Source organism: Thunnus albacares, chromosome 2 (genome assembly GCF_914725855.1).
Source record: "Thunnus albacares chromosome 2, fThuAlb1.1, whole genome shotgun sequence".
In the NCBI taxonomy this organism is placed as follows: domain Eukaryota; kingdom Metazoa; phylum Chordata; class Actinopteri; order Scombriformes; family Scombridae; genus Thunnus; species Thunnus albacares.
In genome coordinates this window covers 22,530,171-22,548,476 of record NC_058107.1, presented here as the reverse complement: position 1 = coordinate 22,548,476, position 18,306 = coordinate 22,530,171, and the positions used below count along the sequence as shown (strand labels likewise).

At 39.4% G+C, this 18,306-nt stretch overlaps 1 protein-coding gene across 1 annotated transcript in view; it reads left to right on the top strand.

The window, feature by feature from the left end:
- The window catches only part of ntrk2a (neurotrophic tyrosine kinase, receptor, type 2a), an 89,583-nt gene that overhangs the window by 8,629 nt on the left and 62,648 nt on the right, over nucleotides 1–18,306 (top strand). The window contains exons 6-13 of the mRNA XM_044373450.1: nucleotides 7,707–7,840; nucleotides 9,137–9,269; nucleotides 9,497–9,568; nucleotides 9,778–10,005; nucleotides 11,080–11,106; nucleotides 11,675–11,686; nucleotides 11,933–11,970; nucleotides 12,303–12,402. Coding sequence (XP_044229385.1) covers nucleotides 7,707–7,840; nucleotides 9,137–9,269; nucleotides 9,497–9,568; nucleotides 9,778–10,005; nucleotides 11,080–11,106; nucleotides 11,675–11,686; nucleotides 11,933–11,970; nucleotides 12,303–12,402 — 744 coding nt within the window. The remainder of the gene's footprint in view (nucleotides 1–7,706; nucleotides 7,841–9,136; nucleotides 9,270–9,496; nucleotides 9,569–9,777; nucleotides 10,006–11,079; nucleotides 11,107–11,674; nucleotides 11,687–11,932; nucleotides 11,971–12,302; nucleotides 12,403–18,306) is intronic.

Below are 18,306 nucleotides of genomic sequence, written 5' to 3'. Positions count from 1 at the left end.
ACATCAGGAAACTTGTGAAACCTAAAAAAAATTTATACTCAAACATTTTGATGAGAATTGATAGGGAAACTCTGAACTACATGCTCGCAGCAGGGCATACATTTATTTAAAACACAAGTCAGTGTAATGTTAAGCTTTCAGACTTTCCACAAACCACAAGCCTTTTATGTACTTGCTTATAGATGTGTTTATCAAGCTTGAATGTATAAATGTCAGCAGTTAATTGATGCTTTATTCTTCTCTTCTTTATCTACTGCATGAATTTTTCATGAATCTCTCTATTTTTGACTCTCTTCTATTCATAAACGGGGTCAGATTACAGCTTGACCTGTCTCTGAAAGTCTCAGCCTGACCCGGTCTGTTTCTCAAAGGGAAAATCTGTCCACACTCAGTTGGAATTTGTAGGTTTTTACAAGTGCAAATATGACTAAAATTGGCATTCAGTAATAATTTAGAGCTCGAGTTTGACCCAAGTAAACAAATGAAACTCAGATTATTCCAGCCTTTGGGGGAATCAGTCCTGTCAGACGCAGTTTGTTATTGTAAGTGAGAACATAAAGGAAACTTCATGTCTGATTTGAATTTATAAAACACGCAATAACAGCATATTAATCAGAAAAGTTGCAGTACTTTAATGGAAGCTTTCCAGACCTCAAATTGCAATGTAATCTGATTCTTGCCCTAACGATCCAGAACATAAATCTGGAAGTATTTTTTTGTATTCTCTGTTGTTGACAGAGCAAGTGATGTGGTCAAAAATAGCTTGGGGCAGTCGGGACACACAGGACACAAACAATAAGTTAGCTTGCAGGAAGCTAATAATGTCATTGATAACTCCTATTGATCGGTCCCCTTTGCCTCCCTTCCATTAGCAGAGGTTATTTTTGGCATTAGCACAGTTACAGCAGGGCCCCTGGAGGGGTGGGCTGGGGACCCCCTGGCAGAGTGACATATGAGGAGGAGGACGTGATGGGGCAGGGGTGCCAAATAATGCCCCAGGGCTAACAGCGATACACCAAAAGAACTAGTAGTCTGGCCAAACTGCTGGCCTTTTGCTCTCTCTGTCGTTTTCTCTCTCGTCTCTCTCTCTTTTCTCCTCTTTATTACTCATTTTCCATCTGTCTGTCTGCTCCCATGTATGACTGTCTGTCCCTATGTCTGTCTGCCCATTTCTGAGTGACATATGAGGAGGGCACAAAGCAGAGGAAGTGCCCAACGATGCCCCCGGGCTGACACTGATCTCTCAGGCCACCCGCATGTGTCTCTCTCTCTGTTTCTCTCTATGGACTGTTTACTGCCGGAGCTCTTCTCGAAAATACAGACTGTTCCCACTACTGACCTGTACAAAGCTTTACTAAAAAGTGCTGGTCTCATTTTACTGCAGTCTCATGGCTGTGCAATATGAAAATAAGTGAACCGTGGGAGTTCAAACAGCTGCAGGTGTAGGAGCATTCCCACCCGGTTCTTTGATTACAAAGCCTATAAACTCTCTACTCTTGTTTAATTCCCTTTTCAACTCTTCTTCTAGTTATAAGATTACCCTAAGGTGTTGTTTGTTAGTGTGGCAATCAAGAGATGTGTGCCTCTTCTACAGTCTCACTCATTACACCTTAAGTTTCTGCACCTAAAAGTATATGCTGAATGCTCAAAATGCTAAAATGCTGATAATTGAAACCAGCTGTCCTGAGCTAAGGTGCTTTTTTCCATGTGCAGTGGAAATGACAGCAGATGGATTACCAGACCTCTGCTGGTCACATCACAGCGCTGGTGCACTCTGTCTTCATCCGTCTCTATCCATTTGTCTGTCTGTACGTTTGTGTGGCTGGATGTCTGTCTACCAGGCTTGGTGGGCAACTTCTTCTTGGCTTTATCAAGGAGTTTCGTGTATAGTGTATTTACATATTTGACTGTGTGCCAAACTTTCTGCTTCTCTCTCTTCCTTCCTTTGTGTTCTTAACAGTTACATATATATATATATATATATATATATGTGTGTGAAAAACAGATGAGGCACGTAGTAAATGGCAGTACAGACCAACCAAAGAAGGCCAGATGGCTCCTGTGTCTGTGGGCTGGAGATGCTATTCATATGTGTGAATTTGCTGTAGTCAGACAGGGAGACCAGCAACAACAGCAAGACATAAAAACTGGAAAACTAAACTTAATATTAACACAGAAGTCACAAAAAAACAGCACAATGTAGATGGAAAGAAATAGAGTAGGATAGTGTCTTGCAACCTTGATGTTTTACGAGGTTGTTAACTCTTTTAAAAGTAATGATAGTGATGTTTAGTGCTATCCCACCTACCTTTGGCTCGTTTGAATTCCTTTTTAGGCCATGTTACTGTCATCTGTTAACGGAAGGATTCAAGATGGCTTAAAATGGATAACTGCTTAATAAACTGGTCAAAACAATTCAGTAAATCATCTTTAAAGTGAAAGAGAAGAAAGCAATTGCTAGGAAATTTTAAATGATGAAGAAAAGTTGTGTAAAGATACCAAACAAACCCTTACAGTTTCTCTTTTGCCACTGGTCCATCATATGATATGAATGATAAGAAGCTCAACCAGCCTGGTGGAACCATTTCCTAGTTCATGTAGGATTTACTGAACATCCAATGACAACATCCAGCGCCAGTGCAAGAGGTAGTGTGTCCTTTATCTAAAGAGGTGGAAGGCAAAGTGATGGATTGGAGTGTAACATGTTCGACTTTCATGCAGGAGACCAAAGTTTACGTCCCATCACAGACTTGCAGTTAACGTTCACCTTTTTAATAACTGTGATGTTTCCATAACTGTAACTAATGTTTTTTAGTTGCCTAACCTTAACAATAGCTTAATTTATTTGCCATAATTGCAATATTTCCACAAACTTGAGTGTAGTGTAGTTACCATGCCCAGATATTGTAGAAAGATCAAATTTTAGAAACTAGCCACTAGACGTAAAAAAAAAAAACGTTATCAGTGTACGTAATCTGGGGTTTTACAAAATCATCCAGTGTCGACGTTCTTATCTGACATTAGATTCAGCTGATCAGACTGAAATAACTAATGAAATAAATCAAGAGGGAAAAATATGTTAAAGGTTTTTGCGAAAACTAAACACAATAACTGAAAAGTGGCACTCTTTCTTAGATAAAAAACAGTAGAAGAGTGACGGATACAGACACAGCATGTTTTGTTGGATTTACAGAAAACCACAGATACCTACAAGTGATCTGATGTCAGAGTCAGAGCAGGCCAGCTGACAACCTGTCTGACTGTAATTTTAGGCAGGAAATCAATAATCTATAACAGACTCTAGATTTCAAAGCCTCTCTTTCTTCTCCCTGTTCCACTGCTGAATCATTTTGTGAATGCCTCTTTTTTAATGCATTTTCACTTTGCTTGAACATAAGAACAATGTGGAGGATTCTGTGTCGTGTGACTCGCCAGCACATTTCCTTCTCTCCCGTTGTGTATTTCGTCAAAGGATCTCCTTTCTCCCTCTCTCGAATGCTTCTGCCTCACATCAGAACTCACCACAGATGGAAAGGCTGGAGCGTTACATAATAAATGTGAGCGCCTCTCTAAACACCGATATGGAGGTGCCTATTGTGGCCTATAACAAGGGCTGACAACAACGACACCTCCGACACTGACGCTGAAGTATGCTGTGGCGTATTGTGCCGGGGTTTCAATCCAGAGAGCAGCGGATGTTTTTCTTTTAAATATGAGCTGTGAGCAGCTATTCAGCGCCATATCACCGGGGCATATCCCTGATGCCGTGCTCATAATTCACAGCCCATTCACAGCAACATGTTCGAAATAAAATCTAATCTAATCTAAATCTAGTACATGCACCTAGTGAATGAAGGAAAACTGGATTTGCCAAAGGGGCTTCAAGGAGTGTCAGCGACTGGTATATACTTAGTGCTAATGTAATGTATTCTTCACACTCTCATTCTTCAGGGTTTGTTATGGTGAAGTTTACTCATCCGGTAAAAATCATTGTTTGCAGGAAACAAAGTCCCTTTGTGACATTGACAGCTCCGAAAATGCCTCTGGTTAAGTAAGAGGAATAATAGAGAAAAAAACACAAATAAGATGCTAATCATAGTCCCTCAAAGGAGTGAAAATTATGAACAATTAAGTTTTATTTTCATGATTTTTTTTAAAAATCCTAAATAAGAATAAATTAAGTCTAAAAGTCTGAAACAAATGATCAAACAAGCCCCCAAACAAAATGAAATAAAATACAACATTGACATGGTACAAGTGCATTATTTCCAATTCTTACCTCTTAACCATTTAAAACTCCTCCATCTTAGCATGAAGCCATATGGAGGCTGAAAAAAGACACGTTAAGTCATATTAATTTGTTTTGTTAGTGAAGGCAGCGTACAGGTGATAAATTTTTTAAAAAACCTGAATAAATGATGATCAACAGAACAAATGTTTCTATTCAGGGCCTGAGGGGTCTAAAAGTCTTTGAATGGTTTGATGAAAATGACAGAGCAGCCTTCACTGTCACCAGATCAAAACCCACTTGAACTCCTTTTGGGAGATTTTGGACTGATATGTTAGACATGACTCTTTAATGCCATCATCAAAACACCAAATGAGTGAATATTTTTTGGACGTGTTCATGAGTCCAGTAGAGTTACAGACTTTCTATGTCAGAGAGAATTTATGACATGAAGCATTGAAGCCCTTCTGGAGGCGTTTGGTGGCTCATTACTTTATTGAGACACTTATGATGGTTTCTTTTCTTTAATTTGTCACTAATTTGTATCTCTCCTGGAAATTGTTACATAAATTGAGCAATTATAGAAAAAAGCAACAAAGAATAAGTTTGACCTTCAGAATAGCAGTTTGAAAGAATGACCACAAGTCAATGTCCACTTACTGTGTTTTTCTGGAGCTTTCAACTGTATCACATGGTCACAACTAGATAGGTCTATTGATACGCGAACGCAGGAGCTGTTATGATGTCATCCACAGCACTTTTAGGAGTTCTCGTCTGTGCTGACTCAACGTTAAGCAGGTTCAGTGTTATTGGAAATAGTGGCCTGACAAAACAATATCTACTCAATAACTGCTCTTCTCAGTGACAACTGATCTCTCTAATGTACCTGGATTGAATCAAATACAGGAAAATATATTATGTGTGGGCCTTGTAGCAATCATCAAATGAGCCATCATCTAAAAGCTGGTTTTATTAATTAATTAGAGCAACAACATACTGAATGAGATAGTGTTATCAAGAAGCAAGAAAAGGAAGAATTTTAAAGGAATATGGGATATATTTATGTTACCTATGAAGTTTAATTTAATCAATCTGTATAAGTAGTTTAATTATATTTGTATTGGCCTTTGGATTGAATGTATAACATAATAGATTCTTTGTAGTTTGGGTTAATTAACTGTAATGCAAGTACATTACAGACAAATCGAAAATAATGGCATAATTATTTCTAAGAGAGAACAAAAATACATTTTATTGATAAATTCTCAGTAATAGTGTGTGTGCATTTGTTTGTTTATTGGTTTGTATGTCTAACTTTATGTAAGGAAAATGTATGTAACTGTGATTTATCTTGGTTTCATATTAAAAAAAGACAACTGAGCATATTATGCTGATGAAGATGGTGTGATATGACTGAAAGCTTGAGAAAAGCTGATAAGTGGACCTTTGGGATTGTTTTGTCAACAGAACTTAAAACTCCTCTCCAGATATGTTGTAAGACATATACAAATATATAAAAATTACCTCCCTCACTGAAAAAATCAGAATATATGAATAAGCAAATATCTTTCCTTTCAAAAGGTTAATCACTGGATACAAGATGTTTCTTACTTCATTGTTAAGTCGATTCTCAGCGTTTGTGCACTCGAGACTTCAAGTTTCCACACCACACTTGTGTAAGTTGAATACTGGACCACCAAGCTAGTAGTGATGTCATAAACCTTTCTCTTGGATACTCAGAATTTTGGTGAGCACAGAGAAACTTTCTTCTTTCAGCAGAAGAATGTGAAAATACCAATCTAGTGTCAAACGGCACATACATCATTCTGCACAGTGAAGCTCAAACATCCAAGTGCAGGAATCAAAACAAAAAAACACATTTTAGACTGGAGGGAGACTTTAATGTAAATATATTCAACCAAACCAAGATTTTTTTTAACAGAGTCTGGCTTCCTCATATTTGCAGTGAATATTATGCATTAGGACGCTACTGTGCTGTCGGCTCACCCTATGCAGACACTTGACTGCCAGTATTTTCCATATGTTTACAACTGGCTGCAGGTGGGCTGTAACTCAGCCAAACGCTGAAGCACATAATAGTGAAATCTTTCCACGTAATGACTCATGTGTTGTCACAGACACAGACTGGTCTGCCATGCTAATTACGGTATATTCCTTTCCGACCCTACTTGTTGATTCCGAACACATCAGCGAGCAGCGAAAGGATTACAATCACAGAATGTCACGGATGGCTTGACGACCAAAGCTGCACTCGTAAATAATTGAACATGGAAATAATTTTTCTATGTACTGATTCATGTTCAGGAGCAAGTCATGCCAACTGCATTCACATCAAAACCATGTAGGTTCCCATTAGCTTTATTCTGATTCCTGTGCTTCCTGGGGTGTAGCTGTGTGTGTGTGTGTGTGTGTGTGTGTGTGTGTGTGTGTGTGTGTGTGTGTGTGTAAGTAACCTGACCTGCAGATGGCTGTAGTGGCAGTAGAAAGCTGATTTACTGAGAGCCTGTTAAGATATGTGGTTCTGATATGGCAGCTGGCCTGCCACCACTGAAATGACTGTTTTTTAGTGTGTCTCACGGTGATTGAGTGGGTTGCCGTAGTGATAAGTGGGTTGCCCTGGTGATAAGCATTCTGCCGACGGACAGAAGAGGTAGAAGAGGGGAGAAGATGGGGAGAGGAGAGGGGTTCGATAAGAAATCTGTCCAGTTTTATCTGCAGTAGCTGTCGACACCCATTTCTTCTCCTCTCTTCTCGTCTTTCTCTTTTCTCTTCTTCTTGCTTCTCTTCGTTTCTCTGCTCTTCTCTTGTCTTCTTTTTCTTCTCATCTCCTCTCTTCTTTTTCCTGTCTTCACCAAGGATGTTATTGGACAGGGGACAAGGGTGGCAAGACTCTGATTGAGTCTGATTGGTCATGCCCAGGTCACCTCCTGGTCTGCACTGTACACACACACACACACACACACACACACACACACACAAACACACACACACACACACACACACACACACACGCACACACACACACAGAGTCACCAGTGTCTTTGCTTTGACAGAGGCTTCAGACTGTGTCCAATCAATTTAGTACTTGGGCTGCTGAAGACATGCACTAGTAATCAGTGTAACCATTACTGTGTTTGAACTCTGTCTCTTTGTCTGACTGTTTGATTGGGGTGAGTGTGCTTAAATGAAAGTGAGAGAGAGATAGAGAGAGGGGGGGGGATTGAATTCAAGCTTTGTGTGTCTTTCTTTTACTCTGTGGTAGTGGGTGTGTGTTTGCCTGCTTTCCCACTATTATTGTCGTGGTTGTTACGTGCCTTGTGTTTCAACTGAAAAGACAAGAGTCAGCCATGAATCCTAACTTTGCTTCTCCCCCTCACCCCTCCCCTCCTTTCTCCATCTCTAAACCTTCCTCTTCCTCATCCGCTTCTCCTCCTTCACACTCCCTGGTTGTATGTAGAGGTTCCCATGGCAACGTTGAGCCCATCCAAAGTTAAGGTAATGGAGGGGGAGAACATGGAGCTGTCTTGTACGACCTCTGGAGTGCCCTCACCTGAGCTGATCTGGAACATGGCATTGGTCACCAATTATGTGGTTAGGCCACACACACACACACACGCACACACACACACACACACACACACACACACTGAAACACAAACTCAAATATCTTAGGATTATGAGTATCACATTATTTGAGAACACTGTTGAAAAAATTAGCTAGTAATGCTTTCATGCTAGAACTGAAACATATTAGTCGATTAGTTGATTTGTTGTTGATTTGTCTAAAATCCAGCTTTTCCTATCGTTCCCACTGGAAGACCACACAGTCTCAGCTCAGATTGCGTCATGCCTTGCCGACATCTCGGCATGGATGAAAGAACGCCAACTTCAACTTAACCTCTTTAAAACCAAGCTCCTTGTCATCCTCCTTAGTTCACGTGGCCTCAATCGCTCGGTCATGTCGATTTTCCCTGTACAACATCAGGAATTTCAGACCCTACCTGTCTGAGCATGCAGCACAACTCCTGGCACAGGTTCTCATAATATCAGGCATTGATTACTGCAACTCCTTACTGGCAGGTCTCCCCACAAACCTCTGCAGATGATCCAGAACACAGCGGCGTGTCTCGTCTTCAACCATCCCAAAACAGCACGTCACCCAGCTGTTCATATCCCTCCACTGGCTCCCAGTTGCTGCCCGCATCAAATTCAAAACCCTGACACTTGCTTACAAAACAGCAACTAAAACAGCTCCCCCCTACCTGCACTCCCTCATTCAGGTTTACACTCCCTCCCGCTCACTACGTTCTGCCAATGAAAGGTGTCAGACTTTTCTCTTCTGTAGTTTCTCTGTGGTGGAACGAGCTACCAAACTCTGATCGATCCGCAAAGTCCCTGTCAATCTTTAAGAGAAGACTAAAAACACAGCTGTTCCTCCACACTTGATGGACTGAAAAAAAGCACTCTATGCATTGCCACTGCCTGTTGGCACCTACATCCTATCGGATTCGAACTTAGCTTTATCATGATGTTCTCTCAGATGTACATCGCTTTGGATAAAAGCATCTGCTAAATGAAATTGTAAAATGTAAAATGTGACTATTTGGGGTTTTTTGTTTATCATACTGAATTTAGGTCTCAGAGAAAATGATAAATGTATTAATTTTCACTCATTAATGGAGAACATAATCAGCAGAATATGATAATGAAAATAAACATTGAAGCTCTTACTCATTCACTGACACTTGATCCTAACTGAGCTCAGCTATATGTCACCATTCAGTATATATGCAAACTCCAGAATAGGATAGGCAATAGTATCTCTTGTTTGTGTTAAAAAAATAACCGTACCTTCATGCTGATATATGGATGTGTTCACTCTCCCAGATTGAGACATCAGGTCAGATTTCGGTGATGCGATTGTCCAACCTGTCGTCGCTGGACCACAACAGCAAGATCACCTGCACAGCTGAGAACATTGTAGGAGAGAAGGAATCCTCACTGCTGCTGAATATACTTTGTACGTTTACCCTCTGGCAAACAGCACTACTTCAACATAGATTAATGTGTCAATGTGTTCGTCAGTGTGGTGTAGTCTTTAAAACAGAGTTGGAGAAAACAACTGTTTCTCTCTTCTTTTAATCAGTGTCTTTTCAGGCTTCACTACTTTTACCTCTGATCTGCCCTTTGGCTTTATCTGCTTTCTGTTTGTACATTGACCACCTCTGTTCTCTCCACTACACTCAGTTCCTCCCAAAATCACTAAGCTGAGTGATGCAATACCAGACCACCACTGGTGTATCCCCTTCAGTGTGGCAGGTAAGAGTGTACCAAATCTGCTGCAAGGAATCACATCCTTTTGTTAGTCAGTTATGTGCAGTGCATCCACATAATGTCCATTAGTGGTACTGTTCATGCCACAGCATATATTAACCACAGCAATGACGACATAAAGAAAGAACAGTGACTGATCATTTAAAAACTGTGAACCAATGAATAACACAGTATTGTCTTCATAACCTTTCCAGGAAACCCAATGCCGCAACTAAAATGGTATCTGAATGATGATGCAGTGACGGAGGGGATCTACATCATGACTAGGATCCATGACATCACAGAGAGAGAGTACCATGGCTGCCTGCAGCTGGACAGCCCCACACACCTCAACAATGGGCTGTATACACTAGTGGCTGAAAACAAATTTGGATCAGACCGAAAGAAGGTGGAAGCCCACTTCATGCGCAAACCCTGGGATGGTGAGGAGTAAAACTTTACAATTTTATGTTTTTACATCATCATGATTGATAGAATATACTGTATCTAACATGCTGTTACGCTGATGTGCAGCACAGAATACTGTATGGTTGTAAAATTAAGCTTTATCTTTAACTTTACTCTTGTTCCTTACTGGTATATTGATCTAACTAGCAAATATGTCTTAAAATGGAGTACATGGCGGGTAGAACAGTTTCTCCAGGCCAGAAATGATGTAGGTGTGGTATGATTGAGTTGCAAGCTCAAATAATCATCACTTTTACATCCTGTTGAGTCTTTCATGCTATTCTCTTTCTTTGTGGCCACAAATGTTTATTCCATGATTGTGAATAAGCTGTCTGCCACACATTTTGTTTTAGTAAATGTGGTATACTTTTGACTGTTGTCTAAAAAAAAGTGTCCCTTTTTAAACTTTTAAAGCACCATCCTCTCAGCTTGAGTATGAACGCAAGCTGTGTTTATATATCTTTTGTAGTCTGAGTAATGTTGTTGAAAAAAAGGGATACCATACTGGCAAGATGCTGATTGGTGTCTGCAATTACTGGTAGTCACTGCATATGAGGGAGGAGCTGGTGTTATTATTTCTAATTTGATTGAACACAGAATCTGGCAGATTTGTGCATGTTATATTATGTTTAGGTATGGCTATGTGTGTTGTGTAAATAATTTCATAAAGAGAGAGAATATACAGATTACATGTGAGATATACTACATGTGCGTGACATATTTTATGAATATGCAGAAATGTGGTCGTGTGCAGGATAAGTATCTTCCAACTGGATTAAAGCCCCTGCAGCTCTATTGGACTTATAAAAAGCAGCATTCCTACTCAATTGGGTTTTCATTCATGGCCAACATGTTAAATATATATTTCTGATACAACCCATCCTCTGCAACTTGAGAGAAAAAAGAGAAAAAGAAGGATTTTTAATATTAAAAAAAAAAATTTAATAAAGTTTTGGGAGCTTTAATCCATTGTGTGGATGCTGTCCATGAAATGTTCTATCAAAGTGAACATTTGATCAAATATAATCTTTTGTTGTTCTGATGTGCAGGAACTGAGAGAGAGCCTTACTATTATGGTAAGTGAAATAGATATCTATACCTGTTTTTTTTATATACGTACATGTTTTTTTTAATCAAATGTAAAAATGCTTTGTTAAATCTAACAAACCAGGTTTAAATTCATATGAGTGTTTTTGGATAAATGTTTTTTCTGTTTAACATTTCATCATTTTTCGTCTCCATCAAATTGCACAAATTACATTTTAGAAATCTTTCTCTTTCTCTTTCTTCTTCACAAGTTGCTGAGGGTGCGTTACACACCTACACATCCTTGCAGTTAGGGATTAGGCTTGATGTTGATCTTTCTTTTTCCACACTGTGGTCCTGATGTTGTTTTTATTTTTTGTTATTATATATATTTTTATATATTTTTCCCTGATATTTTGCATGTTAAAAATATGTTGTCTGTTGGTTTGTGTATTGTGTTTGTGTAATGTTTTTGAAACAAGCTCAGAGAACAGGCATGATTGACAACATTATTTTGAAAGTGCATGTCAAAAAAATTGCAATTGAAACACGTTTATTATGTTTAGAATCTAATTATTCTCTTTTGTCTCTTTCTCCATGGCGTCCTCTCTCCTGCAGACCTAACCACAGGTACTGCCTCTTTATTTGCTCACTCTCAATCACAAACATCACAATGCAAAAGACACTTTGAACCAACTGAAGCCAAAAGCCATTAAATCACATAATTATGTATTTTTACTCAAGAAATTTTTTAAAAAGTATGTTATTATCACATGTAGTACAACTCTCTCGATCACTCGCTCAAAAAATATTTCTTGAGTGGATCTTTTGCTCTTTTGTTTTATTTATCCCTCCTTCTCTTTCTTGCATCAACAGAGGGTCCCCCTGTTGACCCACCTGAGGACAGAGTCGCTGTAAGTCACGTCTCACTGTTTTCCTCCATCTCTGTTTCTTTGCTGATGGCCTGTCAGTTGTTGACTGTTTCTGTCTGTTTTTTTCAGTTAGTTGTGTTACTTTTCAAGAAACACCATAGCCAGATCTAATTTCTTAATGTTAGAAGGAATTGAAGGAGCCCAACACAATGAACCTCTGAGATACAGAGGTACTTTAGAGAATCTGCCTTTCTTGCACAGTGATATCAAACACAACCTGTGACATTCGGCTTTGTGTGGCTGTCTGTGTGTGTTTACCTGGGCTTGTCTCTTCAGTGTAGGTGGGTTGTAACTCTCGCATTCTCATTGTGCAGGTGTACGTGGTGGTGGGCATCGCCGCTGTAGCGTTCACCGGTTTCCTCTTGATGTTGGTTATTCTCAAGTTTGGAGGAAACTCTAAGTTTGGCATCAAAGGTAAGACTCCTGATCATGATCTGCATCGGTGGTGTCCACCCTGTGTGGGAGGAGGAATGTAAAGAAATAATGATAATTTGCTGTTTGTGGATTTTAACATGAAGGATTTGGGAAGTCAGAGTGTAACATGGATGGTTCATGGATACATTAACAAAAGAGTTGCCACAAAAGACCAAAATAAAAGGAATAGAAGAAACTTTCTGTCATTATCAAAATGACAGGTCTTTTAATAAAAGGACTAACAGATGACAACTTAATCAACTAAGTTATCAATGTTTACCTGTTAAACAGTAGCATAATGGTTGAGGTGCATCCTTCTGTTCCCAATGGGACCTTTTGTTGCTCCTCGCCCCCAAAAATAAAGCTTTAAAAATCACTGAACAAGCTTGTTTTTATAAAACACATCATGATTATTTTCAGTCTATAAGTCTAACCTTTTGAGGGTACATATCAATAAACTGATGATAAATGGTATAAAGAGTGGACCTTTAAGTAAATTAGCAATACACTACAGCTTACTTACATTTAAAATGTTATGCCCATCACCTTTGTTCTCCCTTGTGGGAGACTTGGTTAAACTTGTACAGTAAAAAATTGAGGGAAAATACATACCTATTCTGGTGAGGTTCTAGCTTGCAGACAGACATAAAAAAAACCTATACCGATATATTTGGCATTATTTCTTGTTGTGGTTATTTCAGCTTTTTAAATATAGAGTCGTTCCAGGAAATAACTATTTGCATTTGTTGCAGAGAAGGTCCACAGAGAAAGGAGACTCCAGGACAGCTTAGCTGTGATGACTGAATTAATTAAAGGGAGTAGGACTCTAAAATTCTTGTCTCATGTTTGATTTTGTGTCGCTGGTCTCATGCTTGTACGCTGTCTACAAACATGAAACCATCACGTATCCATGAATCCATCCTGTTCAGGTGGAAACAGCTGCTGTTTGATGAAGGGTCACTGGGTCTCGGCGCTGCTGGTGAATAACATGCATGTTGACTAAACTGTAGTCTTTGTTACGCTGATGTAAAACTGCAGTGGTAGCCATTGTTGAAGCCTGCACTTACACACACACACAAGCACACACCCACACAGAGAGATATTGACCATTCATCATTTTTTTGCCACACACTTCTGCAATGGCTACAAGTGTAACTAATCTATTGTAGTATTTGTCATACTGACTCACTAGAACTGGTTTGTCTCTGTTTTGCTCATTTTGACGCTTGACTGATATTTTCTTTGTGAACTAACAATAACCACTGAACTACACTTACATCAGTCCTCCTTCTTATACACACCATAACGGTGGTTAAATATGGATATATTCAGTGTGCAGCAAGCACACCTTTTTGCTGTAAAAGTAATTCAAGTTGAGTTGATTTAGCTGAGTGAAATCCCCAAAATACAGTACGTAAGCTGGGTGTTGGACCAGTTTTCTGTGCTTTCTGTTTGGTTTACTTAGTTTGGTTGAAAGAGAAGCATAATGCATTCATAATAAGCAACACAAGAATTCAATGTTCTGAAGAAGTAATTGTGCTGTTTAAATATAGAGTCATCCAGGAAATAACTATTTGCATTTGTTGCAGAGAAGGCTCACATTTGACATGTAAATCACCAAACTACACCAAAAAATGCAAATGTAGAAACAGACGCACAACGTGTCTGTTACTGTGTGTGTGTGTGTGTGTGTGTGTGTGCGTGTGTGTGTGTGTGTGTGTGCGTGCGTGTGTGTGTGTGTGTGTGCTTTTATGTGTTTGAGATCCTAGGTTGGACAATTGAAGTGCAGTATTTTGGCAGTGATTGATTTATGGCCCCCAGAGAGGAGGGGTGCAAGACGGATGGAGCAGCTAGTATATACATTGTGTGTGTGTGTGTGTGTGTGTGTGTGTGTGTGTGTGTGTGTGTGTGTGTGTGTGTGTGTGTGTATGTGTGTGCATTTATGGTCTTGTGTGTGGTTTCCTCTTTCTCCAGGAGAGGTGAATGAGGTTTCCGTAAATGAAATGATCTCTAATGCCTCTTTACATCCCCTACATATCTGTATTTGCGTGTGTGCGTGTGTGTGTGTGTTTTCTTATACGTCTAAGCATTTTTGCATGTGTATCCATTTGTGTGTAGGATGTTAGGTCACATTACGGTTTTGCCCTTTTGATTGTTCCCCTTGAGTCTTCATCCTTCTCTCTTTCCACTGTCTACTTCCTCTCCCCATTCGGTCCCGTCCTTATGCTCCAGATACATCCAGATGTATGTGCCCTGCAGCATGTTGACATTGGGGTGAGTGTGTGGAGTGTGTGTGTGTGTCAGAGAGAGAGAGAGATAGAGCGATAGTGGTGTTAAGTATATACAGCAGAGTCAGACAGAGAGCTGTGAGTAATCCACAGCAGCCCACATAACCACTGTTTGTTTGGAACCTCTGCATATTTCCTATACCGGACCAATGACCAAAGTTCATATCAACAAGAGAAATATAACCGCAGATGGCGGCACACTACCAGCGCTAAACTAAAACAAATAGCACTATGTCATGGCAACATGGTTTCCTAAATCATACACACATGCACACAGACGCACACAAACAGGCACACTGTAAGTCAGTGCTGACAATAATGAACTTGTGATCAGAATGTGTGAAGAGAGCGAGTCAGGCCTTGCACCCTATTGAACAGGTGTGCATCAGAAAAGCACCACCCGCCTCACTGACTCTGGGTGAATTGCTCCCTGTCTCTTTCTGATAGCGAGTGAAAAAGCTGTAGCTGGTTTACAAGTTTGCATTATTTATAGTGGCTGCATTATTCTGCTGCTCTCTCATCAATAACACATGTGCAACATTTGGTACAGGTTCCTTTTCACAATCTCCTTATTGGTTCTTGACCCAGACTGGATGGCTATTTTATATAGTGTATATAGGTATGTGTGTTGTTGAGTTTATTTTGGTACATGGGAGCAAGGAAACTGCGTTGAATACAAAATTTACCATATAGTGGAAGTGTAGAGATTTTAGACTGTAAAAAAAAAAACATGTATGTAGTCATTGTGACGTCATTCATTGGTTTGCGGACTGTCATTCTGAAGCCTTGAGTTTAGCGATTTGACTGTCACCATCTCGGATTTGACTGTCGCCATCTTTGAGTTTTGGAGCCAGAAGTGTCTATATTTGGACAAGAGGGTGGAGCTGACCCTAGCACGGTGCATTTACGGTCTATGGTTAACTGTGATAATGCTAATGCTAATTCTTGTTAGTGAAAAACGGGCCTAAAACCATTAAAACAAAATGTACTTATCGGAAAAACTGAATATCCGACTCCTTAGAGGGTCTTTTAGTACAACCAAATGCTGAACAAGACTTTTTTAGGCGACCAAAATGTTACAATTAACTTTCACAAACTGAAACACTATCTTGTCTGTCTTTCTGGTTTTATAAACCTGTATTACTAGATTTTTTTGGCCACCTGTTAAAGTTGATATGGCAAACATGTTAGCCAGAGCAACATTAGCATCATTTGGAGTTGTGTTTCCGTCAAACCTAATGAATGTAAGTTCAATATTCACTCCCCTTTTAGTTCTGTGTTTGGTCTCCACCAATTCCTGAGAAAAATATCTGCCTCTTTAGCTGCTAAATGCTTCACTTTGTTCACCAGCTAGCTGCTAACTGTGTCTGTCTGCCGTTTGGTGCTGAGTGGGTAAGGTACAGTGGTGTTTTAGAGCGGGGGCAGGAAAACCAAAACAATTAGCTGAAAGACGTTAAAATGCTGAGAGGGACCTGCAGTGTCATGTGATGATTCCCTCTGAATTCGATAACATGAGCGACCACTCTCACATCACACAGTCATTTTTATCAATTTTAAATATAGGGCTAAATTTCACCAGAAGTTGTTATTTAAAATGAACAGACAAACATTAACATCGGTTGTGGCGGTTAGTGAAGATCAGCATTGCATGATGATAGTTAAGCTTTACTTATCCATTCAGGAGGGCTCATTGAAATCAAGAAGATAAAAGTACACATTTACAAACAAAAAATGTGTGCAAATGTTGTTGGCTGCTAAAATGAAAACCCAGAGATGTAGACCTCTACGAGATGGAGATAAAAAATAGCATGTTGGCTTCAATAGGCCTGTTGGACTCCCAGACTGACTGCAGACTGCTGAAAGGGAAAACACATCAGACAGCGCAGGCAGAGAAGGAAGGACGTAAGCAGCATCTATATGTGTTCAAGCCCTCGAAGCACCTGTAGGGAAGGAAGTATCAACATAGACCTGAGTTCTGATGCAGGAACAAGACAGAAATGTCAAGACAGAGAAAAAAAAAAAAAGACGAGTGATTGAAAGTGAAATGGTAAATGTGAAGTGGAAGAAGTGGGAGACAGACGGAGAGGAAGAGAGAGCGGATGCTAAAATTGACATTTGACAAGAAGTGAGAGTGAGAAAAGCAGAGAGAGAGAGAGAGAAAGCCAGCAAGGAAGTGACGGAGAGAGACAGATTGAAAGAAAGCAAAGAGGAGAATAAAAATGGAGAAAGAAGGAGACAGTTGGAAGAATTTAAAAAAAAACAGAGACAGAGCAAGTATAAGAGGAAAAGAAAAGCCAAGAAAAAGAGAGACGGAAGAAGAAAGTCCTTGTCCACTTATCAATGATTCATCATTAGTGCAGGTTTCAGTTTTCTCCTTGTTTGGTGAAGTTGCACGCCTCCTCTCTCGCTGTCTCTCTCTCTCATACATACACAGCTCTTCAGTGTTGATCGATCGATATGACACCCTCAAGGTCAGCTGAGCTCCATTCTCAGCCCGCGGCACTACCGAGCATGCTCAGTCTACCCATCACCTCCTCCTCCTTCTCTTCTTCTTCATCTCCTTCTTCTTCTTCTTCCTCCCCTGCAGAAAAGCAGCCTTTGCCTCCAGCTCTTGAGGTTTTTGACAAACCCTGAAGTGAAGAGGTTGAAAAAATGGTCCCTTATTTAGATTAGGGCTGGGAATTGAATATGTTCGTAGCACTGAATGTCTGAAATTGTCAAATATTGAAAGTTGTCATTGAATGCTGGGAGGAGTTTAGACTCTTTAATTAGATGTTTCTTCATTTCTTCATTTTAGACAATATTTTATTCAGGTTAAGTTCTCCAATGGCTGCTTTGTATTGAAACAAAATTTAAACACTGTTACATTTGGCAATTTTTGTCTCATTTAGTCAAACAGAAAAAAATCATAGATCGTAGATCAGTGTAATTTTACTATAATTGTGGTATTGGCACAGACATTTGAGTTTCGTATTGGCACAGGTGTAGAACATTTTTCAAACTATTATAATAACCCTGTAATAATTAATAATGTATAACAATAAAATATATCTTTGAGCGTATTCCACTCAGGTGTTTTGGAGTTGGTGCGTCTCTGTGTGTAAGACAACGTAAGACCTCATGTCTTTTCAGCCAATCATAAATAAGAAGGACATGTTTAAAGGTCAGTTGGTGAGGAAGTTTGAACGATGCCTGCCAGGGTAAGACTGTCTATCTTTACACGTATGTTTCCATAGCAACTGTAGCTTGTTTGCAGGTCAGTAGATTATTTGAGGTAAACGGCTTGAAATTCTTAGTAGTCACTGAGGCTCCACATGGAAACTATAGATACATGCGTTAATGTAAATATTATGCACATGAACTGAGACATGTGCAAACTATGAACCTAGAAATGTGCAGATTGAACAAAAGAAAAGATTGTCATATTATATTATTAGTATTAACGTTTTGTATCCTCTTATTCCAAGTAATTAACAACAAAGGCACACACAGGATAATAAACTTCAGCTTGTTTATCCAAAACCTTTCTGTCAAATATAACATTGGATGACCATGTTAATTACACCTTGACTATAGAATAATAATAACAATAATAACAATAATAACAATAATAACA